The sequence below is a fragment of the Urocampus carinirostris genome, chromosome 5, assembly GCF_059441175.1.
Source record: "Urocampus carinirostris isolate Australia breed hairy pipefish chromosome 5, RoL_Ucar_1.0, whole genome shotgun sequence".
In the NCBI taxonomy this organism is placed as follows: domain Eukaryota; kingdom Metazoa; phylum Chordata; class Actinopteri; order Syngnathiformes; family Syngnathidae; genus Urocampus; species Urocampus carinirostris.
In genome coordinates, this window is record NC_142353.1 from 43513933 (window position 1) to 43531920 (window position 17988).

The following is a 17988-nucleotide window of genomic DNA, read 5'->3' on the forward strand; positions in this document are numbered from 1 at the left end:
GTGCTCTGTTTATGTTTAGGATGTACGTGTCCCATAGGGGGCGATGATGCTTCATAGGACAATGCCGTACAAACTAATGCCAGCTGCCGTTAATCACGAGGGCAGACGAAATGCACGGCAAAGCAAAGCCTCCGGAGAGCAGTGACGGGTTGTTTATAAGCAGACAACATGGCAACAATTTCACGCATTTATCCGCACAACACGAACCCTGAAATATAAGCGGCGGTCAGTTACTGATTTTAATCAGTATATTACCAACAATAATTTGAAACGGAAAATGAATTAATAATTTGATGATTAAAACTGAATGAATATATAGATTTTTATTCTATATTTGTCACCGATTTACAATTTCAACCTTGATAACACTAAATTTTGGGGAGCCATAGATCTCTGTTGGGACCCATAAATTTTTGAGCATGCGAGCCCCCGGGACTCATCACTTTTCACAGGTAAAATGAACACTGTAACAGGCAGACAACAGATTATTAAAGGGACAGTGTGTGTTATTTGACAGTTGTCGCTTTTGTTGTGCCATGCGACCAAAAACAAAAGAATACAACCTGTGCAGACTCCACATAAACAAACCATATAATTTTTTTTATCGTATTACTGTATTTCTGTGGTGCAGCACGGTGGGGCAGTGGTTTGACACGTGTGCAGCACAGTTCTGAGGTCATGATATCGAACCTCCTGTTTGGAGTTTGCATGTTCTCCCCGTGCTTGCGTGGGTTTCTTCCGGGCACTCCGGTTTCCTCCCACATTCCAAAAACATGCATGTTAGGCTAATTGGCCGGTCCAAATTGTCCCTAGGTGTGAATGAACGAGCGAATTGTCTGTTCCTGCGTGCCCTGCGATTGGCTGGCAACCAGTTTAGGGTGTCCCCTGCCCACAGCCCGAAGATCGCTGAGATGGGCTTCAGCACCCCCCGCGACCCTACTGAGGATAAGCGGTGCAGATAATGGATGGATGGATGGATTTCTATCTTCAATTATCATTTAAATGTGTTTTTAATGATGAGGAAGATGTGTTTTATAACTAGTTAGGGTTAACTCGGCTGCTTTTGGGAGGCCGGTGTAAGGGAAATTATAGCTTGTGTCAGGATCCAGAATAGGATCAGGACCCAAACGCGTGTCGTTACTCACACATCTTTTTATTTTACGGGAAATGGGGAGTCATGCACGTTAGGCAGCAGTCTGGCGTGGAATGATAGGAAGCCAGAGGCCGACGAGATCGATACCAATTGCCCGAGTAGATATGGGACAGATGGGGTCGATACCGGACAGGACGGGACAGACAGGATTGATAAGAAAACAGGATATCGAAATAAAACAGGACAAACTAGACGGGAACGAAAACTGGAGAGAATATTAAACGGGACAAAAATAGACTGGAACGAAACTGGAAACCGATATTGAACAGGACAAAAATAAACGGGAACAATACCGGACAGGAACAGAAACAGGACCGAGTCAAAACCCACGTCTTGTGGGGCAGAGGTTCGTTGACGGACTGACAACCGGAGAGTGAGAGCACTGAGCTTAAATAGAAAGAAAGCCAATCTGTCAACAAGCCACAGCTGGTGCCACACGGGCGGGGCCAATGGGGCACCATGGTAACCGTGACAGTTTGATTATATCTTAAATGTGCCTTTGTCTGATTTTATCCTCAAAAGTACCTTAACGAAGCCAAAGATTATATCCAGGTGCTGTTTGTATTCATACAACAATTGTATCATCTTGGGGCCCGCTATTAATCAAGATGTCCTTCACTTTAGTGCCGGGAAGTCTGGTCACGAGCTTGCCTCCCCTCGCTATACTCCCTTGATTTTACAGTAACTCATTTTTCTTTTATGTTACAAAAGTTTCACTTTTCTTACTGCTCATTCATTGTGCTCGCATCCATTTAGCAGCCAGCATTATAGCGCTCTATCTAATCATGTGATTTTGTTTAAGCCAATCATAATTCAGGGATCAGAATGGAGATTTTCATTTTCAGCTGAAATAGCCAGCGTCCAGGAATAAACCAGGGCGGAGAACCCCCCCCCACCCCTCCCACCGCCACCCCCCCCAAAACCTGGGTTTTAGGCAATTTACTTGTCCAAAACCATGCTTATATTTATCATTTAAGTAACATTTTTAGAAGATTAAAATAATTTGCCCACATAACTGATTTTTTTGTAAATACTGCAAGATAAGTACAAATGCAGTTCAGTCCCTGCAGCTTGTGCGACAATGCGGCCAATTTACCTAACGGCCGCCAGGGTGCGCCAGAGCAATAAAGGAAAGAGTGAGACAGTCGGATTTTGAATTTGTTTGCTACGCAAGAGAAAAAGTGAAAAAGTCGGAATGCCTTTGGGGTTCAAAAACAGCGGAAATCCGCGGATCCGCGGAAAATTCTGATCCCTGCATAATTGTTTCATGTATTCATGTGATCTTGTTTAAGCCAATCAGATGTGTTGTTTTACGCCTGTGTTTTGAATAAATGGGCCGGTAGTTATCTGATGGGTGTCTTTTCTCCCTAAGCTGATCTTGGAAGCAGATCCAGGTGGGATGCGCCTCGATGAAAGGACTACCCAAAATCAATCTCCGACTCATAGTGTGTTTCTTTCTTTACTTTAATACAATCTCGAGTTTTAACCTTGACAGCCGAGAACGAACTAAATGTTTTTTTATTTTTCGTTTTGTTTATTTTGTACCGGTAACATTTTCTCGATATATGAGCAAATCCAGATACAAGCACAATCTGGGAACTAAATAACAAAATCTTCTTGGAAATATTTAGTATACAGACGCTGCCCTACTCATGAACGAGATCCGGACGATTGTTCGTAAGTTGAACTTGTTCGTAAGTTGCTTCAGTGCTATATTTTGTATGTTTAAGGTTTATATAAGTATGCTTAAGGCTTGTATAAGTGACCTGTATTGTTTTGTACTAAATAAAATAAACATTTCATAAAATATGTTCTATAAAGATAAAAAAGTTGAGTTTAATTTACTTTTGGAAGATGTGCTTCAAGAGGTCCTCTTCTGTGGTAAAAAGTGGCCGAAAAAAATGTTTCAACCATTTTCTCAACCGCATCAAACTTTCTTTCGTATCTACCGTGTTTCGTAAGTCGAACGGTCGTAAGTAGGGGAGCGTCTATAATTTATTCTCAATTCCACTGAGCCGTCATTTCGAAGTTATCCTAGGCAGTTTTTGGTCAAAGCACTCTCTAAACCCATTTATTTTAAATGCTCAGATATTTGATGCTCTCACTGGCCACGTAAAACGGTGTGGTCGGCCCCATTTGGCCCGTAGGTCACAAGTTTGACACAAGTGCTTAAAAGTCTTACAAGATACACAGCAGACAAAAAGCGACAACACTATCGATATTATTGCTACTGAGCAAGTACTTGGATCAAATCGATACTATTTACCTGGGATTGATACTTAACGCCACTGCCAATTTCCTCAAAGAGCCGCTTATATATGTGAATACCCAGGGTTGGGTAGGGTTACTTTAACTTGATTACTTTCAATGACTTTTGGATTACTCCAATACCAAATATGCTAATAAAAGACAAAAGAAACTAAATATGAATAAAATGATGACTCAAAACACGTGGTAAGATTTCTCTCCTGGCTTTGATCTCTTTGATCTCCGGCAAAACTAACATAGAATGCGACAGAAACAAAACTAAAATAAATCCAAACAGCTTGCCAACATCATTTTTGCCGTTCCATGTATTCCGTTACTCCCCAAGCCTGCACAAAATTTAGTAATTTTATTCGTATTTAGTTTCTTTTCTCTTTTATTAGCATATTTGGTATTGGAGTAATCCAAAAGTAATTGGAAGTAATCCAGTTAAAGTAACCATACCCAACCCTGTGGATAGCGGCATTCCTTTTCACTCTCACCTAGGGCCCTTGGCATAGATACTGAAAAGGAGGGGACCAAGTACTAAGCCCTGTGGAACGCCACAGGTAACACTAAAAGGCTCAGAGGTCATTTTACTGTATATCTTGCACAATGCATCCTATCTGAGAGGTCAGATCGAAGCAATGAGAAACCAAGTCTTCTTCAATTTCCTCATGCTGAGGTTTTTGAGTTTTTCCTTGCCCCGTTGTAGGTTACAGATCCGGGAATGCTGTTACGGTGGTCTGTGCAGCCCTTTGAGACTTTTTGTGTCGTGTCCAGCATGGTCACCGTGGCGACCGGCTGGCCCCGCCCCCTAAAGCAGATCGCCTAATTTGCGCGTTTGCTTCTTAAGGGGGGTTTTGGGTATTGCAGGTGGCTGGTTCATTGCGTTTTCTGTTCTGCATTATTCTGTTCTGTCTGTCTGGAGGAAACCTGTGTTTGCACGTTTTGAGTAAAACCAGTTTTGTGAGTATTTTTAGTCCGAGTTCCTGTTTGCCTGTAAAGCCTGTTTTTGTTTGTTTTGTCCCTGAGTGTTGGACGACTTTTATTTTGCCAAATATAAGTACGGATCGTTAACGCGAATGAGTTCATCCTTCCTGCCTCCTGCCCCCGTTCTGGTCCGGTCCCGTGACATTTTGTGATAAAGGACGTCACAAATAAACATGACTTGACTTGACTGAACCAAACTCGACAGTGAAAAAAATGTCGTTCGTTGTTATTTATGCGGGATGCGGTAAAAGTCATAAGAAATGAGTCTCCTTATTCTTCACGTTTCGGAGATGTGTGCGGATTCCTACACACAGGCTCGGTCCCGGTCCCTCCGGGGTGTCCTTCTCCGCGGGGATCACTCGGAGAGGCCCGGCTCTTTTATGAACATAATGCATTATTAAGCACCTCAAACATCTCCTGGGCCTTTGTTTATTACTGCTCTTATTAATCACTTGTGCATAATCACGTCCCACCCAGAGAGCTTTCATTCCCCATCAGCTTTTATTTGCCCCTATTTTCCAACAGACTGCCAGAAACATTTACAGCATTCCTCCTCCTCCTCCTCCTCCACATCTCCAACCCATGACTGTAGGTACTCGGCTTGCACAATTACAATAAAGTCAGCTTGCTGTGCCTTGCAGGCCTCTCTGCGTGTTCCTGTTTATGTTGGGTGGGGGTTGAAGAAGGACAACCATTCTTAATGCATTTGAATGGCTTTGAACTACTGAGGTCAGTGCTTTCAGATTTGATCATTTCATAGCTGGAGGGAGCGTTCGCCGCGAATACGGGAGAGATTTACGGGCCTCGTATAAACAGAAAACGACACGCGACATAACCTCGGGCATCAGCCGACTAAGCGGTGGCTTGGGCTTCCCTGGTCACATGAGAATATTTTTGGGGACACGTTAGAAGTACCGTATTTTCCGGACTATAAGGCGCACCTAAAAGCCTTTATTTTTTTCAAAAGCTGACCATGCGCCTTATAGTACAGTGCGCCTTATATATGGATCAATATTAAGTCGCAAAGTCTCGCAACTAAGGCAAGCAGCCGCCGACTGGATTTTCCCCCGAAAGCGATGTAGTCCGTGGTGTATGCTGGGATTTATATACTGGCGTTTCATTTCCTAACCAATGTGTCAATCATCATTTGAATCAGTCACTATTGGCTAAAATTATTCGGAGGTAAAGGGGGCGGATCATTTTTATCGTTTACAGGCTCGCATAGGCTAAAGGGGCGAAACAAAGCCTGCAATTGGCCGAAAAAGATGAATGTGAATCACACGTTGGGTTGCACTACGGGCTTAGAGAAAACCGTTTTTACTATTCTGTATTTGTAAATATTTTACTCTCCTGGATTTACGACACTCACGGAGACAAGAGGACCATGGTTGCACATTATTATTGAACACAACGACTTCGGTGAGCTACTACGGCTATATATTTTCCCTGTATCTTGTTTCAGACTGAACTTGATGTTTCTGTGATAAGCGGTGCAGATAATGGATGGAATGGAGTGTCTATTTTTAAATTAAACTCAATTCCAAGTGTTTATTGTCATATGCAAAGTAAAGTTGCGAGCAAAAAGAAAACAGAAACTAAGGAATGGTTGGCATTTCTTGAATCCCAAGACTTTAACCTTCCGAATGATATTTGGAACGATGCATTTGAGTGACATCGTACGGACACCGCATCCGCATGTGTCTACGACACGTATTTGCTTCTTTGCAAGCTTTCGGAATGTTAAGGGGGTAATAAGTTTGACTGAACTATCCCACCTGTTTTGTCGACGTTCCCATTGTAGCGCCTTATAATCCGGTGCGCCTTATGCATGGAAAATATAAGACCAAAAACTATTTTTTGGGGGTGCGCCCTATAACCCGGTGCGCCTTATAGTGCGGAAAATACGGTATAAACATGGTAGGAGGGAAGCCCAAAAGGTAATTTGATTCAGCGTGCCCATGAAGGCTTGCGGGACCATCGGGCTGCCAACCGATACCGGGCCGCGGGTAGTTTGGTACAAAGCCTCACAGAAAGAAAAACAAGTTCCATTATTTTCAACCTTTCGTTGTTTTACTGGCGGCACGGCGGTTGAGTGGTTTGCAAATCAGCCCAAAAGTTCAGAGATCCTGGGTTCAAATCCAGCTACCGGCCTCCCTGTGTGGAGTTTGCATGTACTCCCCGTGCCTGCGTCGGTTTTCTCCAGGCGCTAGGGTTTCCTCCCACATCCCAAAAACATGCAGGTCAGGTGAATTGGCCGGTCTAAATTGTCCCTAGGTGTGAATGAGCAAAAGAGTTGTCTGTGCAACCAAAAATGGGAACATGTTACTGTTCCTGAACGAAAACCTGTGAATCTGTTGTCACTATGGTAACACAATTGACACGCTTTCTGCATTACCGTCGTTATATTCAAAACATTGTGCAATGGAAGGAATTGTAGTTCCTTAGTTGACATTGCAATTCAGTGTTTGTATTCTCGTTACATTGCTGCATTTTTGGTCTTAGGAATAGAAACATTTATCTTTTTGTGCATTTGGGGATTTAGTTTATAAAAATGAAACATTTTTAGTGCCTTAGAACAGTGTGCTGTGTTAATTGCAGGGTTGGGTAGGATTACTTTAACTGGATTATTTTCAATTACTTTTGGATTACTCCGATAACAAATATGATAATAAAAGAAAAAAGAAAATAAATATGAATAAAATGACTAAATATTGTGAAATAGAGAAAGGGAGGGGGAGAGAGAGAGATAACTAGAGAGAGGGAGATAGAGAGGGGGTGAGGGGAAGGGAGGGAGAGAGAGAGAGAGAGACATTGATGAATATAGATTCATATAGATATCAATAGAGATATAGATAAAGGGATATATATATAGAAATAGATAAGGAGAGATGGACAGATATTGATACATATAGATATAGAGAGTGAGAGTGACATAGATATAAAGATATATATATATAGATAGAAATAAATACATATAGATATAGATGAGGAGAGAGATAGATAGATATACAGATAGATAGATTGATAGAAATAGAGAGAGAGGGAGAGACAAAGAGAAAGAGAGAGAAAGAGAAAGAGAGAGAGAGAGAGAGAGAGAGAGAGAGAGGGAGAGAATGAGTGTAAGTGAGAGAGTGGGAGACATAGAGAGAGGGAGAGAGAGAAAGAGATAGACAGAGAAATAGAGAGAGAGAGAGAGAGAGAGAGAGAGAGAGAGAGAGAGAGAAGAGAGAGAGAAAGAAAGGGAGAGAGAGAAATAGAGAGAGAGGGAGGGGGACAGAGAGTGAAAGAGCGAGAGAAAGAGAGAGAGAGAAAGAGACAGAGGGAGAGAATGAGTGTAAGCGAGATAGAGGGGGAGAGAGAGGGAGAGAGAGAAAGAGATAGACAGAGAAATAGAGAGAGAGAGAGAGAGAGAGAGAGAGAAAGAGTTGGAGAGAGAGAGATAGACAGAGAAATAGAGAGAGAGGGAGGGAGAGAGAGAGTGAAAGAGCGAGAGAAAGGGACATTGATAAATATAGATTCATATAGATAGAGATAGAGATATAGATAATAGTTTTTTAGATAAGGAGGGAGAGATGGATAGATATATATACAGAGATAGATAGATAGATAGATAGATAGAAATAAACACATATAGATATATATGAAGAGATATAGATAGATAGATAGATAGAGAAAGAGAGAGAGAGAGTGAGAGAGAGAGAGAAAGAGGGGAGAGAGAGAGGGAGAGGGAGAGAGAGGGAGAGAGAGAGAGAGATAGTATTACTCTATGGGTTTTCCATTCTCATGTGCCAATAACCCTGCCAAAAAGGGAAATGCCACCCAATTTTTTTTTTGCGTCTTAATAGCTCGAATAGCGCACAGCCATTCTAGTTATTATTATTTTTTAAAAGCAAAAATATTTTTATGTTGCCTCTGGGCCAGGCACAGAAAAGAATATTCGAAAATGTACCTGTCTACGGTACAGAAAAGGTAGGGGACCACCTTGTGGGACAATCCTGTCTTTCCTTCGCCATGCAGTTCCACGTATCACCACTAGCATGCACTGTTGCCATAACGTACTCAAATTTTGTTTGTGCGCACCTATGTACACACTTAGCGGGATGTGTTCTGAACAAGATCCTCACAAAGTCTGACGAGCTTCCCGCTCAGATGAAAGTAGCTATGTTCTAAAAAAGCCAAGGAGTGGGTTGGACCCTGAGGGGGGCGCGCTTGTGCAGAGAGGAGGCGAGGAAAGAGCAAAGACCCGGAGCGTCGGTCTCAGGGCTACGCCCCTGGCGACAGGGCCCGGTTGATCTGGCAACAAACGTCGAGGTTCAAACGGGAAGAGAAGAACGAGACAGCGAGAAGGTGGAAAAAAAAGTTGGGGAAGCTGCCAGAATTTTCCGGTGATCACAACGTGTTTATCGGGTCTGATCAAAAAGATGCGGAGGTGATATAAACATTGTTTGGGAAACGCGGTTAACGGGCCCCTTTCAAGAGGAAGACGGAGTGAGTGAGCACGGGATGAGAAGGTGTCAGAGGGAAATCAAAATATAGCTCGCTAATGAAACGTTCTCGGAGATTGACGTCTCGGCTTATCAAGGTAAAGAAGGGATAGAACAGAAGCGCGGCATCCAGAAGTTTTCATCTGGTGTCTTAAACCGAAGCATTATTTCCAAAGCATGCCAATAGGAGTGTTTTCGTTACCGGTTTTACACAAAAAACAAGGAAGTCAAAGTAGTATGTGTCGGCATTGGCTCAGGCATTGGGATGAAGAGGTCGCAGGTTTGATTCCCGGCTCCTCCGTGTTAGATGTCCAAGTGTCCTTGGGGAAGACATTGACTCCCTAACACCCCCGATAGTAGGTAGTTGCCTTGCATAGGCCCAGGGTTGGGTAGGGTTAGTATTACCTGTGGCGTTCCACAGGGCTTAGTACTTGGTCCCCTCCTTTTCAGTATCTATGCCAAGGGCCCTAGGTGAGAGTGAAAAGGAATGCCACTATTCACAGGGTTGGGTAGGGTTACTTTAACTGGATTACTTTCAATTACTTTTGGATGACTCCAATACCAAATATGCTAATAAAAGACAAAAGAAACGAAATATGAATAAAATGATTACATTTTGTGCAGGCTTGGGGAGTAACGGAATACATGGAACGGCAAAAATGATGTCGGCAAGCTGTTTGGATTTATTTTCATTTTGTTTCTGTCGCATTTTATGTTCGTTTTGCCGGAGATCAAAGAGATCAAAGCCATGAGAGAAAGCTTACCACGTGTTGTGAGTCATCTTTAAATGATAAAAAAAGATCCGCCTCTTTTACCTCCGAATAACTTTAGCCAATAGTGACTGATTCAAATGATGATTGACACATTGGTTAGCCAATGAAACGCCGGTATATAAATCCCAGCATACACCGCGGATGACTTCGCCTTCGGGAGAAAATCGAGTCGGCGGTTGCTTGCTTTAGACTTAATATTGATCCATATATAAGGCGCACTGTATTATAAGGCGCATGGTCAGCTTTTGAAAAAAATAAAGGCTTTTAGGTGCGCCTTATAGTGCGGAAAATACGGTATATCCAACCATACGGCTTCTGTTTTGCAAAAAAATAGAATTATGATCACTCCAAACCAAGACATGACATCAGTATTCAGAACCGCCAAGCGGACGACTGATAGGTGTCCAGAAGTTAATGATAGCCACGTGCAATAGGTCACATATTGAATGGATGTTGGCCCCCCGCCTTCATGTTGTTTATTAACTCTGATTGGAGCGACAGAGCACGGGCAAACGCACACTTTCAAATTAAATAATAAAAAACATCCAGGAAGGAATGGTAATAACGGCATTAAGATGAACGAGCACATCGGGTACAAAACGATGACGTCTGTCGAAAAATCAGAGATACGCAAGCTGTACTTGGGCGGCAGTAGCTCAGGAGGTTGAGCGCTCGTCTTGGGATCAAGGGGTCCCAGTTCGAATCCCGGCTCGTCCGTGTTACACGTCGAAGTGTCCTTGGGTAAGACACTGAACCCCTAATACCTCCATTAAGCAGGTTAGCGCCTTACATGGCTGCAAGGCCGCTATTGGGAAATGTGGAGCACATTGTAAAGCGCTTTGGGAAGTCATTGACTTGAAAAGCGCTATAGAAATGCAGATCATCTCATTTTTCATTTCATTATATTTTCTTCTGGGGCCCAACACTCAAAATATTTGCCGACCCCCGATATAAATGGAAGGGCATCAACCATCGAAAAAAGTTATCGCTCTTCTTTAAGCCTTAGCAATTCTGTCGTTTTTTTCCCATCTCATCAGGCATCCGCATGAAGCCAGACTTCAATGGAGATTTTAATTGGTCCTCTACAATCAACAGCAAAGCTCCTCAAGGATGTGTTCGCTCCTAGGCCATGTTAAGCAGTCTCAAGGACCGAGGCTGGGTTTTTGAAGTGGCCTCACGCAGAGTTTTGGAAAACCACTCAGATCACGGGGCTTCTAAAAAATAGATGGAAGCTACGGGGTGCACGGGGGGGGGGGGGTTTATGCATCTCTTATCAATGTTCAAGCTTACCAGATCATATCAATGAGAAAAGTGATATTTTTCATCCGGCGGACCTGTATTGGGGTTAAGGGAACGAATAAACGGATCTCGACAAAAGAAAGCATATTTGCAGAAATGCGACTCTTTCTGCTCGTTTGGAAAAATAATCATCTACAGTCTTTGTGGTAGACCCACCTGGGGCCTCAATGAGCTGTTTGTAGATTCCCAGAAATGCAGACTCAGCTTCTTTACTCCGCTTGTTCAGAGCGACCACCTGCAGGGACAAAAAAAAAAATGCCATTAAGGTAAGTGTTGCTGGATATAATGTGAACGTTTGCAGTTCGTAATGAACTAGCATTTGTGTACATTGAACAGTTTTACAGAGAGAGTAAAATGTTGCGGAGAAGTTGGTGTCGATTAAACGTTCATATTTACCGTAAATTCCGGACTTTAGAGCGCACCTGATTATAAGCCGCACCCACCGCATTTTAAGAGGAAAACCGATTTTATACATACACAAGCCGCACCTGTATATAAGCCGCATGCGCCCACATTTAAACAACAAACACAAAATTAAGCCAAACCCGACTTCAGGTCCCGCGATTGAAACTAAATGTCCTTCATTAAAGTCCACAGTCCAAAAATCACAGCCGGCAAAATGAACGGAAAATGATACCGGTACTTAAGGTTTGATGCAGACCTGCAGAGTCCGGGTCCTGTTGAAAGTAATCCAAGGAAAAAAGTGTTTATTTCCAAAGGTAAGGGTGGGAAATATATATCAGATGAACACATTTACTCACGCAACTCCTTTTTCTTTAACCAAGTTTTTACCCCCTCTGTATACCGGATGGTACCCATCATTGACAAATTTGCGTTTTTCCGTACAGATTTTCGTCTTAAAATGCATAATAAACGTACTTTGTGCAGCAAAAACGTTCATTATTTCATGCGTATTATTTCATAGTCCAAACTTCGGAGAATCTGCTCCTGAGTGACAGCGGCCATCTTGGCACCTGCTATCGTCAGCTCGGTGGGTGATGCAAACTAATTAACAATTCATTAGGAAGGACAAAGAAAACAAATTAGCTTCCACCTGGCCGTGTACAAGGAGCACATGCACTTGAAACCGAGAGGGTTTCACCTCTCAACTGTTTACTACAGGGGTGTCAAAGTCATTTGAACTCGGGGGCCACACCATAGAACAAACATTCTGTCGGGGGCCGGACTAGTCGATTCAAGAGAAAGAAAAAGAGAGATAAAGAAATAAGAGAAAGAGGGAGGGAAAAGGAGAGAGGGCGGGACAAAGAAAGAAAAAAAGAGAGGGAGAAACAAAAGAGATAAAAAGTCGTGAGAGAGGGGGAAAAGAAAGGGAGAGGAAGAAATAAATCCAAAGAAAAATAGAAAGACAGAAGAAGAGAAAAGAGAAAAAAAGCGCAAAAAAAGAAAAGAGAGAAAAGGAAAAAAGCAAAAGAAGTTAAAAAGACACAGAGAAAGAGATAAAGCGCAACAAAGGAAGAGAAAAAGAGAAACACGGAGAGTGAAAGAGACAGAGAGTGGGAGAAAAGGGGTGGAAAAGAGAGAGAGTGAGAGAGAGAGAGAGAAAGCCAAAGGGAAATAGAAAGAGAGAAGGAGAGAGAGAGAGAAATCCAAAGAGAAAGAGAGAGAGAAATAGAAAGAGAGAGAAAGAAATCCAAAGCGAAATAAAAAGAGAGGGAGAGAGAGAGAGAGAAATCCAAAGAGAAATAGAAAGAGAGGGAGAGAAAGAGAGAGAAATCCAAAGGGAAAGAGAGATAGAAAGAAATAGAAAGAGAGAGAAAGAAATACAAAGAGAAATAAAAAAAGAGAGAGAGAGAAGGAGAGAGATAGATCCATAAAAAGAGAGAGAGAGAAATCCAAAGAGAAATGGAAAGAGAGTGAGTGAAAGAGAGAGAGAGAGAGAGAGAGAGAAAGAAATCCAAAGGGAAAGAGAGAAGAAGAGAGAGAAAGAGAGATAGAAAGAGAGAAAGAAATCCAAAGACAAATAAAAAGAGAGAGAGAGAAAAAGAGAGAGATAGATCCAAAGAGAGAGAGAGAGAGAGAAATCCAAAGAGAAATAGAAAGAGAGAGAGAGAGAAAGAGAGACAGAAATAAAAATAGAGAAAAGAGAGAGAGAGAGAAATCCAAAGAGAAATTGAAAGAGAGAGAGAGAAATCTAAAGAAAAATTGAAAGAGAGAGAGAGAAATCCAAAGGGAAATTGAAAGAGAGAGAGAGGAACCCAAAAAGAAATAGAAAAGACGAGAGAGAGAGAGAGAGAGAGAGAGAGAGAGAGAGAGAGAGAGAGAGAGAGAAATCCAAAGGGAAATAGAAAGAGAGAAGGAGCGTGAGAGAAATCCAAAGAGAAATAGAAAGAAAAAGGGAGAAAAGAAAGAGATAAATACAAGTACAGTGTCTTTGTTCGAGGCACCTTTCTTTGGCAACATCAAGTGGACCCATTTCAACCTGCAGCTCCTTTTTCTCTTGCGCTTCTCTGAATGTTATCTCGCGGGCCGGATTCAACCCCTTAGCGGGCCCGATCTGGCCCGCGGGCTGCCTTTTTGACACCCGTGGTTTACCAACTCAGGACGAAAAGCTCTACGTTTCGAATTCCATCTCCCGGTTTTATTTTATCGGTATGATCACGATCGAAAAATAATAATTTCACAAGAGCTGAAGACGATGATGCTGATAGTGTATTGGGACTCTTTAGTCAGGTCATAAATAAGCTGTGTAGGAGGAAGAGACACGGGCATGGAGACGGAGACTTTGATTTAGTGGAAAAGGCTGCCGTCCTCCCCGGGGACACATCACCACATCATGTTTAAAGAAATATCATAAAGATCAAGTAATCCCTTACTCTCCATAACGGCTACTGGGAGCGGTTCGGAGGAGTTCATGGAAAATGCAAAAGCCTGGCGCCCGATCGATACGGATGCAATAGTCGGTATGCTCAGCCCGCTCTCTGCAACATTGTGTTGTTGTTTCACTCGATCTCTTCCAGAAGATATGGCAAGTTCCGCTAATACTCAAAAACAGGGTTGGGTAGGGTTACTTTAACTGGATTACTTTCAATGACTTTTGGATTACTCCGATACCAAATATGCTAATAAAAGGCAAAATAAACTAAATATGAATATAATGACTCAATGGAACGGCAAAAATGATGTTGGCAAGCTGTTAGGATTTCTTTTCATTTTGTTTCTGTCGCATTTGATGTTCGTTTTGCCGGAGATCAAAGAGATCAAAGCCAGGAGAGAAAGCTTACCACGTGTTGTGAGTCATCATTGTATTCATATTTAGTTTCTTTTGTCTTTTATTAGCATATTTGGTATTGGAGTCATCCAAAAGTCATTGAAAGTAATCAAGTTAAAGTAACCCTACCCAACCCTGGCGCTTTATCAGGTATTCCTTATGTGTGTGTAACTGAGACTGCGCACATCAGTATGGTGTGACGTAGTTTTAAAAATACAGTTGACAAAAAATGTTGCTTATAAGCAAGCATCTTTTCTTCTGTGTTTAAATGTTAGACCTTGAACAAGACATTGAAGAGTATCACTAAGTGCTAATATGCAGGGTTGGGTAGGGTTACTTTAACTGGATTACTTTCAATTACTTTTGGATTACTCCGATACCAAATATGCTAATAAAAGACAAAAGAAACTAAATATGAATAAAATGACTACATTTTGTGCAGGCTTGGGGAGTAACGGAACACATGGAACGGCAAAAATGATGTTGGCAAGCTGTTTGGATTTATTTTCATTTCGTTTCTGTCGCATTTTATTTTAGTTTTGCCGGAGATCAAAGAGATCAAAGCCAGGAGAGAAAGCTTACCACGTGCTGTGAGTCATCATTGTATTCATATTTAGTTTCTTTTGTCTTTTATTAGCATATTTGGTATTGGAGTCATCCAAAAGTCATTGAAAGTAATCCAGTTAAAGTAACCCTACCCAACCCTGGATAAGGGCAATGTTCAAGATGCGTGTATGCGCAATTGCGCACTACCCAGAGCTTTTCTGTGCACAGGAAAATCTAGCCAGCTCACAAAAATGAGGGCTCGAAATTGCTAATTAAGAAGCGAATTAAGTCAAAAATACAGTGCATGAAGGTAAAAATACACGGGTCCCCTGACGTTGTGTCCTAAATGCGGTATTTTGAAGTCGAGTCGAAGTAGAACAAAGTTGAGTAAAGTTAGTAGAGTATGTCGAGAACCGGCTTCTTCGGCTCGGCTCATTAAAAGGAACCGGCTCTTTCGGGTCCCAAACAGCTCTTCAGGTTGTTTTTGCTTCTTTAATCCCTACACGACCAACTATGATGTAAAATTATTAACAAAATGACTTAAAGGAGGGGGAATAGAACAAAAAAGTAAAAAATACCAAAATGAAAAAGTAGTGAAAAGCTGAGAAAAAAAGAAACAAGAGGAAGAGAAAAAAGAAGGAACATTTTAGAGAAAAGCCAGAAAAAAAGAAAAGAAAGAAACAAAGGAAAAAAGTAAATAGAGAACAAAAAGTAACAGCTTGTAAAACTTAAACACAATGAGATTTTTTTAAAGGAATTAAAAAAAATAGAAAAAAAACAGGGAAAACGAAGAAAAAGTTTGTGTTGCATTCAAATAATTTTTGTCAACATTGTACTTCCACTAAAAAAATGTGATTAAATACAGTTCTGTATCGTGCAACCGGCTCAATAAGCCCCCAAAAATGTGAGTATTATGCAACAAAAGAGGATTGCCCTCCTCACTATTTAAACCCAGTCCTGTCAATCCCCTTTTGTCAGTCCGTGTGCGAATCTCTGTTTTTACACAGCAAGCCCTTTTTCGACCATGACTCACACCTGTCCCGTTTTTTGCTCCTGTTTGTCTCCCGCTACAACTGTTTTGATCCTGACATTTATATTAAGTGAATCTTTTTGCCAACATTGTACTTCCACAAAAAAAATGTGATTAAGTACAGTTCTGTATCTTACAACCGACGAAATAAGCCCCCCAAAATGTTAATATTATGCGACAAAATACATCAGGAAATAAAAAGAAATGCATATCTTGTAAAAGAATTGTAAGAACAAATGACGTTTGTGAGCCTGCAGCCTTTGCAATCGTACATGAGTCAATTCATTCAAAAGAGAAAAATCATTTTGCATTGCCGGAAACTCCGCAAAATGGAACTTGATGTCAAATTTTGGACATGTTTCATAATTAATAACTGATGGCCTGGTAAGTAGGCCGGCTGCTCTCCGACACGTCAGTCGCTGGTTCGAGCCCAGGCCGATTCGTCTTATTTTTTTTCAAGATGGCGGCGCGTCTCTGCGCTGCGGCTTCACGTGTCTCTCCAGTAAATCTTTTTACTTTAAGTGTTCTTTTATCTCTCATCTTTCCTTTGATAAATACCTGCTCGGCAACTATCACCTTAAGTCGCCAGGAACTTATTAACCTGGGTCTAAGATTAGATTTCGACTCATTTCCCGATAAAACTGGAGTGTCATGCCCGATTTCGTTGTCGCAATATGTTCACCCATTTTGTAACAATGACAATAAAGGTATAGTCTATTCTATTCTATTCTTAATTATCTTGCCACACTTGGGATTATGGTTGCTCACTGTTGTTTCAAGCGTTGTGAACGCTCAGACCCCTGGACAATGACAGGGACCGTTGATCATGACCCTAAGATTCCCTCACAAAAAAGCCCCAAAACATGTAGAAAAATCCCAACTCCAGGCCTTCCATCATCCTTTAACAAGAGAACACAGAGATGACCCCAGCAATCAGAGCATTAACCTGCCTAGAGAAGCAAGCGATCAATCCGAGCCAGTCAAACATCAGCACCCGCCATGAGTACCGATACCCCACCCCGAGAGGTTCCGCGTAATATGGCTTGATCGGGGAATCCGCGCCATCTCCGCGATAATCCTCAGAGCTTGCCAAGTACACGGGATTCTGGAGACAGAAGTCTCAAATAGAAACACATATGCTGGTTTTAAAGAGAGGCTCCAGGACCCCGAAGTTGGCGGGGCTCCAGTTTTTTCATTTGACCTGTGAAAAGTGATGGGCCCCGGGGACTCGCATGCTCAAAAATCTATGGGTCCCGACAGAGATCTATGGGTCCACAAAATTTAGTCTTATCGAGGTTGAAATTGTAAATCTGCGACAAATATATACCGTATTTTCCGCACTATAAGGCGCACCTAAAAGTCTTAATTTTTTTCAAAAGCTGACCTTGCGCCTTATAATACAATGCGCCTTATATATGGCTCAATATTAAATTCGCAAGGTCTCGCAACTTACTCAACAGCCGCCGACTCGATTTTACCCCGAACGTGGAGTAGTCCGCGGTGTATGCTGGGATTTATATACCGGCGTTTCATTGGCTAACCAATGTGTCAATCATCATTTGAATCCATCACTATTGGCTAAAGTTATTCGGAGCCTCGGATAGGCTTAGAGGGCCAAAACAAACCCTGCAATTGTCGAAAAAGATGTGTCAATCATCCGTTAAATCGATCGCTATTGGCTGAAGTTTTTCGGAGCCTCGGATTGGCTAGAGGGCCGAAACAAACCCTGCAATTGGCCGAAAAAGATGTGTCAATCATCCGTTAAATCGATCACTATTAGCTGAAGTTATTCGGAGCCTCGGGTAGGCTAGAGGGCCGAAACAAACCCTGCATTTAGCCGAAAAAGATGACTGAATAGCAAGCTTGCTAAACTACGCCATAAAGAAACATGTTTCATTAGTCTGTATTTGTAAATATTTTACTCTCCTGGGTTTATATTTTCCCGGTATCTTGTTTTAGAACGATCTTGATGTTGCTGTGATGAGTTGAGTGAATTCAACTCGATTACAAGTGTTTATTGTCATATGCACAGTAAAGTTGCGAGCGAAAAAGAAAATAGAAACTAAGGAATGGTTGGCATTTCTTGAATCCCAAGACTTTAACCTTCCGAATGATATTTGAAATGACGCATTTAAGTGACATGGTGCAGACACTGTTTCCGCACGTGTCTACGACACGTATTTGCTTCTTTGCAAGCTTTCGGAATGTTAAGGGGGTAATAAGTTGGACTGAACCAT

The 17988-nt window shown here is 41.9% G+C and overlaps 1 protein-coding gene across 2 annotated transcripts in view; it reads right to left on the reverse strand.

Annotated features, from left to right (window-relative positions):
* Positions 1-17988, reverse strand: part of cux2b (cut-like homeobox 2b) — a 268878-nt gene that overhangs the window by 60003 nt on the left and 190887 nt on the right. For both annotated transcript variants that reach the window (XM_088336926.1, XM_088336927.1), the window contains exon 4: positions 11103-11181. In XM_088336926.1, coding sequence (XP_088193052.1) covers positions 11103-11181 — 79 coding nt within the window. The remainder of the gene's footprint in view (positions 1-11102; positions 11182-17988) is intronic.